The sequence below is a fragment of the Nomascus leucogenys genome, chromosome 6 (assembly GCF_006542625.1).
Source record: "Nomascus leucogenys isolate Asia chromosome 6, Asia_NLE_v1, whole genome shotgun sequence".
NCBI classification, from domain to species: Eukaryota; Metazoa; Chordata; class Mammalia; order Primates; family Hylobatidae; genus Nomascus; species Nomascus leucogenys.
The window spans coordinates 49,003,335-49,019,646 of record NC_044386.1 but is presented as its reverse complement, the minus strand read 5'-3'; the positions used below and the strand labels follow the sequence as shown (position 1 = coordinate 49,019,646).

General features: G+C 40.1%; 1 protein-coding gene across 2 annotated transcripts in view; it reads right to left on the bottom strand.

Annotated features, from left to right (window-relative positions):
* MYO5A (myosin VA) overlaps positions 1 to 16,312 on the bottom strand; it is a 226,662-nt gene that overhangs the window by 70,200 nt on the left and 140,150 nt on the right. For both annotated transcript variants that reach the window (XM_030814075.1, XM_030814074.1), the window contains exons 13-19: positions 13,697 to 13,822; positions 12,285 to 12,368; positions 8,617 to 8,778; positions 7,544 to 7,641; positions 4,262 to 4,348; positions 4,065 to 4,173; positions 754 to 965 (exon numbers count right to left, since the gene is read on the bottom strand). In XM_030814075.1, coding sequence (XP_030669935.1) covers positions 754 to 965; positions 4,065 to 4,173; positions 4,262 to 4,348; positions 7,544 to 7,641; positions 8,617 to 8,778; positions 12,285 to 12,368; positions 13,697 to 13,822 — 878 coding nt within the window. The remainder of the gene's footprint in view (positions 1 to 753; positions 966 to 4,064; positions 4,174 to 4,261; positions 4,349 to 7,543; positions 7,642 to 8,616; positions 8,779 to 12,284; positions 12,369 to 13,696; positions 13,823 to 16,312) is intronic.

Here is a 16,312-nt window from a genome sequence, read left to right as displayed (position 1 = left end):
TTATATTTACTTTTATATAACATTTATATTTACATTTATATAGCAATTTATAGTTTCCCAAAGTATTTTTGCATTTATTATCTCATTTGAGCCCTCCCTAACTCTGAAAAGTAGGATGGCCCACATTGCCAGATTTTACAAGAAAGCAAAATTCACAAAAGTTCATCCTTTCTACAACAGGATCCATTTACCCAGGCCATGCCTCTTTATAGAACAGACAGACACACACAGTAATCTCATACTTGGTTATCACCAGCTTTCTTGGATCTAGCCATTATTAATCTACCATATTTTTCCTGAATTTGTTAGGCTGTAAGCTCATGATTAATTCATTTCTACTTGTACTTCTCAATTAAAATTAACCTAATAAGAATCACACTAAAGTGTAATTCTCTTCCAGACCCTCTCAGTTAATTGCTCCCAAAAATTATTCAATGAAGTCATTATTAACTAGCTTATATTCATGACTGTTTTAACTGATATATGATTTCCTCAAGCCCAATATAAAAGTATCAAAAATAAAAATTTTGAGGACATAAGCAGCAGTTTGTAAACGTTTTGAGGATAAATCTGAATCATTCATAAGGCTGAGTGAAATTTTATTCCATTTAGCTGTCCTATGAGTTAATTTGTTGTCCCTTGGAACTAAGAAAAGGTGAGGTGTTATCTTTTCAGGTATGGTGACCACTCAAAACTGTCCTCAGTTGGACAGTGAATTAGATGGGCACTCTAATCTGTCCCCAGGAGACCTACCATCGGGCCTGGTAGCCCCGCACGTATCTCTGCACAGTGATGGCTGCCTTCCGCATGCGTAGGTACTTCTTTCTCAGCAGCCACCCTCGGATGGTCTTCTGGATCCGGATGCAGGCAGCCCTCAGTTTGTCGGCTCTCAATTTTTCTAGATAGGCCACTTGACCGGCACGGAAAAAGATCTTTGTCTTACCAAACTGGTATTTGTCCTTGTCCTATTTTTGAAAGAAATTGTATATTCAGAAATAATAATCATATAAATGAAATTTAAAAGAAAAAATGTCTATAAAGCAGAATCAGTAAAGGAATGAATCTATTAGCTAAAACTTGGGCTACATCACAATTAACTAATGGAGCCAGATTTTTAATCCTATGCAAGTTGAGCAAATAGAAGGGATTTTAAGAAAAACTGCAGTTTAAGAGTTATTTTCCAGAATTATTCTACCTGGAATTATTATCTGAGGCCCAAAACTTGGTTGTGGGTTATAGGCAGTTATTATTTGCTTGTTTGTGTTTTAAACATCTCAAGGAAATGGAGATGCTGACTCTCTCTGACTGACCCAGGTTGTAAGGATTACATCGGGCTGTATATTCCATGAGAAGCTGAAGGGACAAAAACACCAGTGTGAAGAATAAGGCAGGAAGAAACGTATATGAAATAAAATTCAAAAACCAAAAACCAAAATCCTTGGGTATTCATATTGAGTTATGTTTCTAAACAGTTATGTCTTGGCTTTATCAATAATATCTGAAAACTAACAAAACCCCATAAATATGTTTAAAATCCTACAAATTGGCCGGATGTAGTGGCTCACACGTGTAATCTTAGCACTTTGGGAGGTCAAGGCGGGCGGATCATGAGGTCAGGAGATCAAGAACATCCTGGCCAACATCGCGAAACCCTGTCTGTATTAAAATATAAAAAATTAGCTGGGCGTGGTGGCATGCACCTGTATTCCCAACTATTTGGGAGGCTGAGGCAGGGGAATCGCTTGAACCCAGGAGGTGGAGGTTGCAGTGAGCCGAGATCGCGCCACTGTACTCCAGCCTAGCAACAGAGCAAGAATCCGTCTCAAAAAAAAAAAAAAAAATCCTTTCAAACTCCTTTTACAAAAATATAATCATTTATATTACATTGTGATTCACCTTATCTAGAAGTATGCAAATCATTAACCATTCTTGCATCAAAGAATGGAATTTATATATAAGAATCATTACTGTGATCTGAAATTCTTTTTGAGACAAGTCTCGCTCTGTCTCCCAAGCTGGAGTACAGTGCTGTGATCTCGGCTCACTGCAGCCTCTGCCTTCTGGGTTCAAGCGATACTCCTGCCTCATCCTCCTGAGTAGCTGGGATCACAGGTGAGCACCACCATGTCCAGCTAATTTTTGTATTTTTAGTGGAGACAGGGTTTCACCATATTGGCCAGGGTGGCCTCAAACGCTGAGCCTCAAGCAGTCCGCCCGCCTCGGCCTCCCAAAGTGCTGGGATTAAGGGCGTGAGCCACCATGCTTGGCCATGTGATCTGAAAGTCTAAGGGAAAACAGAGAAAATCATTTTTCCCTATGAGTAAATATCTCGTATTATCTCATACATGAAACCAAAAAATCAGAAACATCCACATATATCTAAAAAATCTACAATTATTTCAATTTAAACCAAGGAAGTTTACATAGGAACCCTAGCTAGAAAAGTGGTCCTTACTCCCATCCCGCTTCACACCTCACACCAACGCTGCCTCCATCTTTCAGCCTCCTCTGCCTAAATTCCCACAAAGCCCTGATCCAGGCCTGAAACGGCCTGGGTGAGAGGACCACGAATAGGCCTGTTCCTACTTTCTGCTCTACATTCCCACCTGAACACAGGTTAGAAGGGGATTGGGCAGGCTGGGCGCAGTGGCTCACACCTATAATCCCAGCACTTTGGGAGGCTGAGGTGGGCAGATCACGAGGTCAGGAGTTCAAGACCAGCCTGGCCAACATGGTAAAACCCTGTTCCTACTAAAAATACAAAAAGTAACCGGGTGTGGTGGTGTGCACCTATAATCCCAGCTACTGGGGAGGCTGAGGTAGGAGAATGGCTTGAACCCACAAGGCGGAGGTTGCAGTGAGCCGAGATCGTGCCACTATACTCCAGCCTGGGTGAAAGAGCAAGACTCTGTCTCAAAAAAAAAAAAAAAAAAAAAAAAAAAAAGAAGGGAATTGGGGCAAACTCAAAAAGCCCCAGTTTAAAAAAAAAAAAAAAAAAAAAAAAAAAAAAAAAAAAAAAAAAAAGCATTACTGAGGAAGTGGCCTTAGCTCTTTCAAGGAAAAAATACTATTAACAAAAAAAGGGCATCACATTTAGTTCACAGCTAGTAATTATGATCAATTAGCTCAAAGTGAGGTACTCCATCCAGGATAGTGTTAACCAAGTGAAAACATTATTTTAAAAACCTTTCATGAATCTTTAATTCTCTAAGACCAAGATCAGTAGTTCTCAAAATGTAGTCCTCAGACAGCATCGGCATCACCCGGGAAATGCAAATTCTTGGGCCCAACCTCAGACCTACTGAATCAGAAATTCTGATGGCGGGGCCCAGGAATCTGTATTTTAACAAGCATTCCAGGTCACAGTAAAGTTGGAGAACTCTTTAGCCTAGCCTGCAAGACTCTCTGTAACACCAACCTACATTTCCTAACCATTTCTCTACTGTCCCATACACAAATCTCACACTGCAAAAAACTGTTTTCTGAGCAAACCCTATGCTTACCCTGCTTCTTACTCCCTCTTATAATATTCTCCTTCCATTTTTGCATAACCTTACCCATTCTCAGGGCCTGACTCAAAACACACCTCTTTCATGAAATCTCTCCTTCCCATAGCTGGATGTCGCTTTGTCATCCCCTGATTTCTTGTTCCACTCATTCAGCATTTGATATAGACACTATGGTTAAATATTATACTTGTCTTTAAAAAGTATTACTTTCCAAGTAAGACTATATTACCTGAGAACAAGACTTATTTTTTCTTAATCACACAGTATTTGGCCTGGTGTCTTCTAGAAGTAAGTACTAGGTACATTTTTATCAATAATAAGCTGTCTAAGAAGAATGTGTCTCAAGTGTGGGTCCAGGTCTCACAGCTCTGCCTCCTGACGGTGGATCATCATCCTCACTAGTTCCAGCATCCTCAACACAGTAGCATGCCCCTCTCTGATCCCACCCCGAAATGATCTGGATTAGTAAAATGTTATACAAAAGTTCCTGGGGCTTTCCAAGGTCAGAACCACAAGGCTTTCTGCTCAGATGACGGTAAGCGAAATCTTTCTCACCAGTATCAGTTTCTCTAACACATTCTTGCATGTTTGCTTTCTGTCACTCAGGACATCTTTCTGCTTCATTAGGACACGGTAGCGGCTGAAAAATTCTTGGTAAGTCCACCTATTAAAAGAAAACCATCTGAGTTTACTTAAAGAACTAGGATCTTCTCCCATTAGGATCCCTTACATCTGAAAAATGCCAGGCTCACCGTGAGGGGAAGCCGGCCGCACTGATTCGGATGGTTTCCAGGACACCACATGCTCTCAGCTGCTGCACTGCCCTCTTCTCATCAAACCTACACATAAAAATCAAAGCTGTTAGTCCACAAAGAACCTGGCTGGTGGCCACAAATTACTCTCCGCAGTCAGGATGTAAATTCTTTTGTAAAAGCCAAATGGATAAATCAGAAAAGAAAGCTTTCAGAAGTTGAAGCAGTGATCAAAATGGAAAACTATGAGAGAATGGAGAGGAGACGATAAGCAGTAAAAATAAAAAGCTGTAAACATTACCTGCAACTCAAACCACAAACTCATAAGAGTTTGCTGGGTGCGGTAGCTCACACCTATAATCCCAGAATTTTGGGAGGCCCAGGAGGGTAGATCATCTGAGGTCAGGAGTTCAAGACCAGCCTGGCCAACATGGTGAAACCCCATCTCTATGAAAAACAGAAAAATTAGCCGAGCATGGTGGCATACCCCTGTAATCCCAGCTACTCGGGAGGCTGAGGCAGGAAAATCACTTGAACCCGGGAGGTGGAGGTTGCAGTGAGGCAAGATCGCGCCACTGCACTCCAGCCTGGACGACAGAGTGAGATTTTGTCTCAACAACAACAAAGTCCACTGAGCACATTTAAAACAACACAACATGGCTGGGCGCAGTGGCTCACGCCTGTAATCCTAGCACTTTACGAGGCCAAGGCAGGCGGATCACGAGGTCAGCAGTTTGAGACCAGCCTGGCCAACATGGTGAAACCCCGTCTCTATGAAAAATACAAAAATTAGCCAGGCATGGTGGCAGGCGCCTGTAATCCCAGCTACTCCAGAGGCTGAGGCAAGAAGATCGCTTGAACCCGTGAGGCGGAGGTTGCAGTGAGCCGAGACCGCACCACTGCATTCCAGCTTTGGTGACAGGGCGAGACTCCGTCTAAAAAACATCAACACCAACAACACAACACTCCTTTGCACTTTGCCCATACTCTTTTCATGGCACGGCCTGACAAGAAGCTCTCAGAAGTCATTAGCTCAGTAAACAGAGCTCCCCTGGAATAAAGACTGGTCAACCCTGGAGATTTCTCTAACAGGAAGCACAAATTAAATATGCCCCATATGGTTATATTTTTTAAAAAATTACTACTGTTCTAAACATAGTGTCCACATCAATGAACAAGATTTTTGTTTTGTATTACATTTTGTATTTATTTCACTCTAGGCAAATGGCATCTTCAAGTTAAACTGGCACTGAAGAGGAAGTAGAAAGGTTTCCCTTCGGCCAAATGATTGCTCCTGTGACTCCCATAGTTAAGCTCTGAGCGATCCATCCGGGCCTCCCCTGTGCTATCTTCTCAGGTGTTCTGTTGGTGTGGAAGATGGGGTTGGTTGATAAAAGGTCATGGTCCTGAGAGCTGTCCAGGACAGAGGCCCAAGTGTAGCAGCTTCTTCCTGCTTCCCACTTCTTCCAGGAAGGACTTCTTGGTGATGAAGCAGAGAGAAAGACAGCAGTCCTTCAGAACTGCGCTCCAGTCTAAGGCAGAATCTCCAGACAGCAGGACTGGCACGGGGGTAGGGAAAAGGGCACTCATACACTGTGGAGGGGGTGAGGGGTGGGAGCTCTTACAACCTTTGTAAGTGTGCCTGGTCTTTGACCTATAAATTCCACTTCTAGAGTCACATTATCCCAGTGAGATAATCAGACAAATACACAAAAATGTTTGGCACAGGATGTTTATTATAGCATTGTTGGAACAACTTAAATGGCCATCAGTAGGAACTAATTTAAATAAATGATACTATGTCTATACAATGGGATACTCTGTAGCCATTATAGGATTATGTGACTTTTTATTTACCAAAAGGGAATGTGTTCACAATCTATCAAGTTAAAAGTAAAGACTAAACAGCAATCATAGCACAATGCCCCACCTTTTGTGTGTGTGTGTGTCTCTCTCTCTCTCACACACACATACACACACACACACACACACACACACACGGAGCATGGAGGGAAGAGAAGGTGGTTAATCAAGAACGACGTATGACAATTAATGCCAGTTATCTCTCTGGGTATGATGGATGCTTTTTCTTTTTCTTTTTTCTTTTTTTGAGACGAAGTCTCGCTCTTGTCCCCCAGGCTAGAGTGCAGTGGCGCGATCTCGGCTCACTGCAACCGCAGCCTCCCAGGTTCAAGCGATTCTCCTGCCTCAGCCTCCCGAGTAGCTGGGATTACAGGTGCCCGCCACTACGCCTGGCTAATTTTTGTACTTTTAGTAGAGACAGGGTTTCACCATGTTGGCCAGGCTGGTCTCAAACTCCTGACCTCAGGTGATCCACCCACCTCGGCCTCCCCAAGTGCTGGGATTACAGGTGTGAGCCACTGTACCTGGCTGATGGATGCTTTTTCATTTTTTTATACTATTCTGTATTTCCTGAAAACTGTCTTTACAATGTACATGTATTACTTTTAAAATTAGAAAAATAGGCTGGGCATGGTGGCTCACGCCTGTAATCCCATTGGGAGGCCGAGGGGGGATGGATCACGAAGTCAGGATTTCAAGACCAGCCTGGCCAAGATGATGAAACCCTGTCTCTACTGAAAATACAAAATTAGTTGGGCATGATGGTGCATGCCTGTAATCCTAGCTACTCGGGAGGCTGAGGCAGGAGAATCGCTTGAACCTGGGAGGCAGAGGTTGTGGTAAGCCGAGATCACGCTATTGCACTCCAGCCAGGGCAGGAAGAGTGAAACTCTATCTCAAAATAAATAAATAAATACATAAAATTAGAAAAATATTTCTGCTTTGTAAAAAAAAATCTCCAGAAAGATTGATTCTCCCTTCATGCATGGTATCTGAAGCAGGAGGAGGTGCTGGTGAAAACAGACACCCTCTGATGATTTCAAAAGTGGGGAAGCAGCAGGTAAGCATGTGCCAAACAGCCTTGTCCCAGCCAGTGCAGGTTCCACCTAATGCCCAAATCAACAAAAATCCCAGAGAGATCAACTGAAGCAAATTCAAAACAGAAAACAGAACTGGAATGCTTGGTTGACCTCAACTTTTCAAATGTTCAGATGGCTGCTAATTTATTCTCACATTCTCAAAAGAGACAAAAACTGAAAAAATAATCTACTGACTAGTGGTTTCCCTCTGCAAGGCATGAAGACTTACCCAAATATTTTTTTCCTTATAAAAATGTAAGGAAAATATTGGTTTGCTTGGTTGGTTTGGCACTTCTTATAAGATACGTACTTTTTCATTGGGTGGTTCAGAAATACTTACGTGAATGGGAACTTGAAGTCATTAGGCTTGATACAGCGCACATAGTGAGGGGTAGTGGCATTGAGTGTCTCCATAAGCAGGTGCAGGGAGTTTCTGAACTGCATGAAAAAGTGCAGAAGGGGGTATCAAGGCTTTGTCCAAAGTCAAAGATGAGGTAAAACAATGGGAAATTCCCTTCCTATGACACTGATGGAGAAAACTCTGCCACTTGTAAACTTGACCCATCTTCAGAAGAGGAGCTGCCACAAAACAAGAATGCTAGGGCTTTTGGTCAAAATTTGCCTAAATTCTACGATTTTCATGCTTACTCTGCTAAATATAGATTCCTATACTCCCACTCTTTTTCCCCACAGGAAGCTACAGAAACCTGTTATGAGCTCAGTCATATGTAACTAACAATATAACCTTGCTTTAAGGCTATTTAATCACATGAAGTGGGAATTTTGATGGAAGATACTGGAAAACGTAGCAGATGAGTTAAAAGAGTATAGGTAATGAGTGAGAGAATGACAAAGGATAGGCAGAGAGGAGTTAAAATTAGGGACCTAGGATCAGGACTGGAGGCTGTGGACCTGGGTCAGGCCCTGTTTCTGTCTACACCAGGCACAGGGTCCCATGCACAGGAGAGCAAGCTGAAGAGCGCTCAGCCTCCATTCAAAGCCCTACTCCCTGTTCAGGCACTAAGCATGTATGTAACATTTCCCACTCTCAGAGAACATAAGACATCAAAGAAAGGTGAGGGCCCTGTTCTGAAGGAGCTGACCGAGGCACTGTACAAATACAGAGACAAAACAAACAGAAAACTAAGCAAAGATGGGGTGGTCTGAGAGAGACAATATGCACTAGAAGAATTAAGCTGTAGAGAAAATTATTTCGGGAAAGGCTTATGTAGAGTCACAGGTCTAAAACTGGGTGGAGAAGAGTTTTAATGGATGGTGTTGTATGATCTCACAGTGAAAGCTCTAGGCTCTCCTCACCTGAGGATCCCACCTGGGAGGCTGAAGAGGGAAGATCTGAGGTTTCAGATGAGCCAGAAAGGAAGGAGCGTGGCAGCAGCAGCTCCTTGAACTCACCTGATGCCCCACTGTTTTCTTGTGTTCTTTGGCCATTTGGCCTGGTCTGCCTTTGGTGGGCTTTGCAGGAGTGCGTGTGAGGGGTGTGCGCCCTGAGGAGGTGGCTGAGGTTGGACTGATGGCCTTCTCATCATCTTGAAATAGTTCTGGTAGCATCTTAAACTAAGTCAGAAACAGTATAAGGAAATTACATTCTAAACCAAACTTGAACGCAAACCTTCACAAAAGAAATATTACAGAGATTCCCTTCCTTAAGTAATCACTGTCAGAGTCACACTCCAGCAAGAGTCAGTATCTGTGCTAAGAGCCAAGAATATGAGAGGACGGTGAGGTAAGTGCTAAAAAAAACAACATGGAAAAATGCAATAATTCTACAACCACGTCTGGGGGAAAGCAAAGTCAAAACTACTGCACCCAGACTTGAAAACCTAATCCACAGATCTAAACATATTAATGGGCTTGAACTATAATTATTTTATGAGAAAAACAATAATTGAAAGTCTTATTACCTCAGTTCCACAAACTGTTTTAGCATCAGGTGGAGAAAAACAGTAGTCCAAGTTTGCAAGTTATTTATCAAGTGTTTACTCACCGGCTTTATTTGTCTACCTACTAACTTAAGTGCTGAGCACTGACTCAAAAACATCACCAAAAATCTCAGCAGGAAAGGGTCATAAACAAATTCTACAATATTAGAAGGTTTTAAAAGTTATGAATAATAATTTGTGGAAGATAATTTGGGTTACAGAAAAAAAAGTTTAAAACCCTACCCATATCTTGTACATTTGATATTTGTTTTCAGGACTTATAACTTCAACAAATAATTCCTGTAATCAATTTTGTGTTTTATCAGGTTAGCAATGTGAAAGACTATTAAAAGATCTGGTACTCAATAAGTAGGTAGATGATATTAGTCAATATGGTTGGGAGAAATTTTATGGAAAAAAAGAGACTTCAAACGAATCCAAAGGAACATCTTGATGTATGTACATATCTTTACAACAGTGCCACATCCCATATAAATAAAACCAATTCTTCTAATTAGTCAAGCTGTATTTGCAACTACAATTATTTATCTATTAACCTTAATACAACCTATTTAATCTTCATAACAATTCCATAAATTAGATGCTATCATGATTCTATTTTATAGATGAGAGATCTGAGGCATAAACTCAGTAGATGAACTGTGCTTCCCCTTATTAATCAGCTATACAGAAAGTAGAGGGTTAAAACTCATTTTAATGGTATTTGGTAGAACTGAAATTAAGTGGTATTTAGTCAAGTTGCAATTTATTTATATCATTCCTGATATTAGATGTGGCCACAGAAGATTTCTTTATGGTGGAAAAATATCAAATAAGGCATCTTCTGATAAGTTTATAATTCCATATATATATATATTTTTTTTAATTCCTTTTCAAGTTGTAAGCTAGAGGCTGCAGGAAAAAAAAGACAAAACACATAAATACACAAACATACTCCACACTGTATTACCACAAAAATAATTCTACTCAAAACATATAACACAGATATTAATCTTCTAAAATTAGTACTTCCAAGAGAACACATTTACACTATGTGATACTGGCTTCTATCAGATGCAGTGAAATTATGAAGTTCATACTCCTAGATTGGGTTTCAGCAAAGACCAGGAGCAGAGGAAGCCTCCAAGCTATGTTAGGTAAATCACACACTGTCCCCACTTCAATGGAAACAATGTTACACAGACTGGCAATCACTACAAATGATTTGTCACAATGCATACCCACCTTATGATGACTAAGGACTCCAAAGCCAATTAGAAAACTAAATCAGAATGAAGATAACTGATCAAGGATGCCTCAAGAATGAGAACTTGGCCAGGTGTGGTGGCTCACACCTGTAATCCCAGCACTTTGGGAGGCCGAGGTGGGTGGATCCCTTGAGACCAGGAGTTCAAGACCAGCCTGGACAACACAGTGAAACCCCATCTCAACAAAAAATTAGCCAGGCATGGTGGCATGCACCTGTAGTCCCAGCTACTTGGGAGGCTGATGTGGAAGGATCACCTGAGCCAGGGAGGTCAAGGCTGCAGTGAGCCCTATGATCATCACATCACTGCACTCTAGCCTGGGTGACAGTGAGACACTGTCTCAAAACAACAACAACAACAACAACAACAACAACAAGAATCAGATGAAAACCTGTGAATGTTCTGTTTCAGCTAAATTACTTTGACAAAGTAATAAAACTAGAATTTTATCATTATTTATAAAACAAACCAATAAAGATTTTTAACTGAATAATACTTAGAGACTGGCATTGTGGGAATTTTCTCTTACATATCAGTCCTGTAAACTATAAACAATTAATGCCCTGTTAGACACTTTAACTTTTTTTTTTGTTTTTTGGAGACAGAGTCTCGCTGTCTCCCAGGCTGGAGTACTGGAGTACAGTGGCACAATTACAGCTCACTGCAGCCTCAACCTCCCAGGCTCAAGTAATCCTCCCACTCAGCTTCCCAAGTAGCTGAAACTATAGCCATGCACCACCATACCCAGCTAATTTTTGTACTTTTTTGTAGAGATGGGGTTTTGCCATGTTGCTCAGGCTGATCTTAAACTCCTGGGCTCAAGCAGTCTGCCTGCCTCGGCCTCCCAAAGTGCTGGGATTACAGGCATGAGCTACCACACCTGGTCTCAACTTACTTTCTGAAGGTTAAAACTGGGATTTGGTCTTTATATAATCTTTATATTATCAAAATAATTGATAGTAAAGGTTTTTATTCTAAAAACAACAGTCAAAATATTCATACACTATTCCACTGAAGTTAAAAAGATTCTCTTAGAATAAAATAGAAAAACAAAGACTGCTAGTCTTTGTAATCTAGAAGAATTCACATGAAAATTTTTAATTTTTAGCTGAATACCTGAATATTCATTTTGCTGACCTAAGTAACTGGCTTCCTGCTCTGCTCTCTGTGGCATGAACATGAGCCATGTTCCCCTCCCCATTCTTTCCAGATGGAAGGTCAAGGGATGGAGGAGGGGATCAACCTAATCATCAATACAATGTAGCCATCATAGTTCTTACTATCTGGAATATTCTTTTCCCTCTAGAAAGCAGTGTCTCTAGTACCTATGGCTAAGAAAAATAATTTCAAAGGGCTTTGGGCCACACCTGGAACTGCACTTAGTGATGATCCAGAGATCAGTCTCCATCTGGATGGAGTACGTAAGGCCATGTTTCTAGTACCTCCCTTCAAACTGACAGGGCAGAAAGACTGTTTTCTCTCATGGCCTCTCACCGAGGCACAACAGAGTCTAGAACCACTGTGGAGGTAATAATTTCACACAAAACTAAAAGAAACATTGCACAGGAGTTAAAAGCACAGACTCAGCAAGACAGCCTGGATTTTAATTTGGCTTGAAAACTCACTAGCCATGAAGTCTCTGTGTCTCAGGTGCCTCATCCATAAAATAAGAGTCATTAGATGAGTTAGCATTTTTAATACATTTAGAACAGGACCTGACATGCAGCTAAATTACTTTGACTAACATACTAAGTGTTATATATTTGGTAAATTAAAAACTGAAACTGATTTTTGTTTAAAAAAATCATTTTTATTGTTAACAAGCTAATGCTTTGAATACATCCTGGATTAGAGTAAGCCTATCCATAGTTACCTTGCTTGATTTAAGAACTTTAATTTGTTCTTCAAAAACGGTGTCTTTATTCTTTTCGAGAAATCCTTCACACTGGTATTCCACCTGAAAACACATGGAAAAATCTCCTTAACTAATAAAACTTTTGAATAGATATTATAATCATCAATAAGAATATTTATTAGTCTCAGGCTATATGATCAACTCTTAGCAAACTGGTATTATCAGTCTTTTCTAAGAAACCAAGGCCATTCCTGGTAAGAAGTATGTTAACTCTAGAGTAAAACTCCTCAAATATTGTTTTTCCTAGGAAACAATGGTAGTGCTAATTGTGATCTAAAAGATCCTCTCAGTTAGTGGGTGACCAGATTCATGAGTAGATCCTCTTCTCCCATGCTGGCGAGAGAGCTCTTCCAAGGCTGACTCCTTGTATCTCCTTCCAACCTAGGTTACCATCAAGCAGGTGTGTTTCCTCTTAGAAGAGATTACAGCAGGAGTGAGAATCAGAAGGAACAAATGAGTGTCTGATGGGGACAGAGGTGAAAAGCTGCTGATGGATGAAGGTGAAGGCTGGGGAAATATTGTATGATTTGGTAAAGCGGGACTACTTGAGAAGGGACTATTTCTTTTCCAAAACTCCAGCAACTTCAGTTGTCTGCCACTCAAGGGGGTCAAAGCTTGCATGACGAAACCTTTAGGTAGCCCTAGGGTCATCTCAAGGCTTCTAGATGGAATTAGGGCAGACTTAGAAAGTCCTCAGTCCCTAAAGGAGACCCTGTGAAACTTACCCCAAAGCCTACATCACAATCTCCTTGAAATACAAATTACTCTCATTGCTTGTGATTTGCTAAGTACACTATAGAACTTGTGAAGCAGTAAGACAGTATGCCTTATTAGAAGGGACTCAGTGAATCAATCGCAGAGGGTGACAGAAGTCCACAATTGCTATTCTGAAACCCTTGAGATCAGCTATGCTTTAGGACTCAGAATTTTTCAGGCATTTAGAGATGCAGTATGTACATACACCATTTTTTCATATTTCCAGCAGATTGGAAGGCAATGATCTACAACAAAACATATTCATATTTCTATAGTGAAATATGAATATTTCCAGCCTAACTGGGATAAAGACAGACTATAAATAATCTCACGTTAATTCAGATCAGGGATCAGGTTTAGCTAAGAGTTATAAAAAAAAAAACAGTTTACAGAGATTCCTGGATTTCAGAATTATAGACCCATACTTATTTCACAAATAACTCAATTTAGGTTAAAGGAAGAGAAAACCAATATGTCAACACTAAAGATTGCTGTCCCTTGAGCCCTAAAGAATGCAAACATCAGCAAAAGAAAAAAAAAAGATACCTCCTGACTATTGATTTTTTTCCACATTTAAGTATTCAAAAAGAAAAAATGATATAGAGCTTCCTTACTTTGTCAGCAAAATGTTGGATGATGAAAGCTTTGTTTGATAGACGAGGCTTTTCAAAGAGTGCACATTTGTTCAAATGTGTGTTGTACAATTTTTGGGCCCAGGTGTCATCTGTGCCTTTAGGCATCTATATTCATGGGAAAAAGGAAAAAAGAAAACAAGGTAAATACTGTGATTCTTCTAACGCATCAGCTGTCAAAAGATCTTTTTTTTTTTTTTTTGGCTTTACCTAAGAACTTTTACAATTCAGTTTAGGAGTTCATTCCTTCCACATTTCATTGTAAGAGGCCAACAACCAATTACTAATGAACAGTATGACTGAGACCTTCTCATGGGCAACACAGCCCAATCTTTGGGCAGTTTAATCTGCCTATATGAAAAATCATCAAATAAATTTGTTGTTGTTATTGTTGTTTTTTAAACAAAAGCTGGCCAGGCGTGGTGGCTCACGCCTGTAATCTCAGCACTTTGGGAAGCCAAGGGAGGTGGATCACCTGAGGTCAGGCGTTCGAGACCAGCCTGACCAGAATGGAGAAACCCCGTACTACTAAAAATAAAAAAAATTAGCCAGGCGAGGTGGCGGGCACCTGTAATCCCAGCTACTCAGGAGACTGAGGCAGGAGAATCCCTTGAACCCGGGAGGTGGATGTTGCAGTGAGCAGAAGTCACACCATTACACTCCAGCCTGGGCGACAAAAGCGAAATTCCGTCTAAAAAAAAAAAAAAAAGCCTCCCAAGTTAAAGTTGAAATATCAGGGCTATTATGTATGTTTTTAAAATTCTGTTAAACAGAAAGACAAACATCACATGTTCTCATTTATTTGTGGGATCTAAAAATTAAAGCAATTGAACCCATGAAGATAAAGAATAGAAAGATGGTTACCAGAGGCTGGGAAGGGTAGCAGGAGGTTGTGGGGAGTGAAAATGGGGGATGGTTAATAGGTACTAAAAAATTAGAATGAATAAGCCCTAGTATTTGATAATAATTTAATTATACATTTAAGAATAAGAGTATAATTGGATTGTTTCTAACAGAAAAGATAAATGCTTGAGGGGATGGATACCCAATTTTCCATGATGTGATTATTATACATTGCATGCCTATACCAAAATCTTATGTACCCCCATAAACATATACACCAACTAGGTACAAAAATTAAAAATTAAATTAAAAAAATGTACAGATAACATCTGTACATAGTGAAACATTTCTATAATTCAGAAAGATAGAAAATGGAGAGTAGTCTCCTCTTGCCATTTCCTCCAACTTAATTATTTCTTCCTCTTTTTTTTTTTTTTTTTTTTTTTTGAGACAGGGTTTCACTCTTTTTGCCCAGGCTGGAGTGCAATGGCACAATCTCGGCTCACCGCAACCTCTGCCTCCCAGGCTCAAGTGATTATCCTGCCTCAGTCTCCCGAGTAGCTGGGACTATAGGCGCACACCACCATGCCCAGCTAATTTTTTGTATTTTTTTGTAGACGGGGTTTCACCATATTGCCCAGGCTGGTCTCAAACTCCTGAACTCAAATATCCACCCACTTCAGCCTCTCAAAGTGCTGGGATTACAGATGTGGGCCCACCATGCCCAGCCTTCTTAACTCTCTTTGAAGGCATGTATGTGAATAGGATAATTCTACACACTCCTTGCATTTTTTTCAGCTTTGTGACAATAGTATTCTCCGCATTATTTATGGCTACTAGGTTGTTACTGATTTTTTTGTTATTACTATGACAACTGCCAGTTTCCTTCTTATATGTATATACCTTGGATACTTTTGCAGGTATAATCAAAGGTAGAATTCCCAGCAGTTCCATGCCTGGGTCAAGGGTATGTAGTTAAAATTATGATAAATGTTGTCAAATATCCTATAAAGTATGTTGAATGAATTCATGCTTTTCATCATGAGTATATATGCAATATTCATTTCGTATTATCAAATGAAAGTTATCAAGTTTAAATTTACCTACTGGATGGGTAAAGAGCGGTGTACCATTTTTGCTTTGGTTTGCATTTTTTAAAATCTCAAGTGAGGCTGAGAACCTTTTCATCACATGCATCCTTAATGTTGTAGGAAGTCTGGATACTTAGGAGGGTACACCTTTGCTAAACTGTAACTTACTGCATATAAACTAAAGAGAAATAAAGCGAAAGAATAGGTTTGCCTATGATCACTCGGTGGTAAAGCTGGGGATCTAATGATTTTTCCAACATGCTGCATCTTTAAATATTAAACATACAACTCTATCCCTCTCAAATATGCCAGTAATAAGGGACAACTAGTTAGTTTTACAATTATAACTATTTAGAACTGTTATTCAAAATATCTTCTGCACAGTTTCTTGCATTTCTTTAAATTCTATCGCTGAACAAAAAGTACTAAATGTGAACAAATTAATAAAAAAAGTGGCTAAAATTGTTAGAATCTAATGTCAATTTTTCATGTAATTTAGAATCAGCTGAAAAGAGGAGAGAAATTCTCCTAGTTTCACTTGTAATTAGAACCCTTGGGGTCTAGTGTCCCTTTGGAATGAAAGCACAACCCCCTACTTGTCACCACAACGGCATTCCATGATATACTAATGAATCTCTCCTTGAACCCACTTATCTTCTGACCT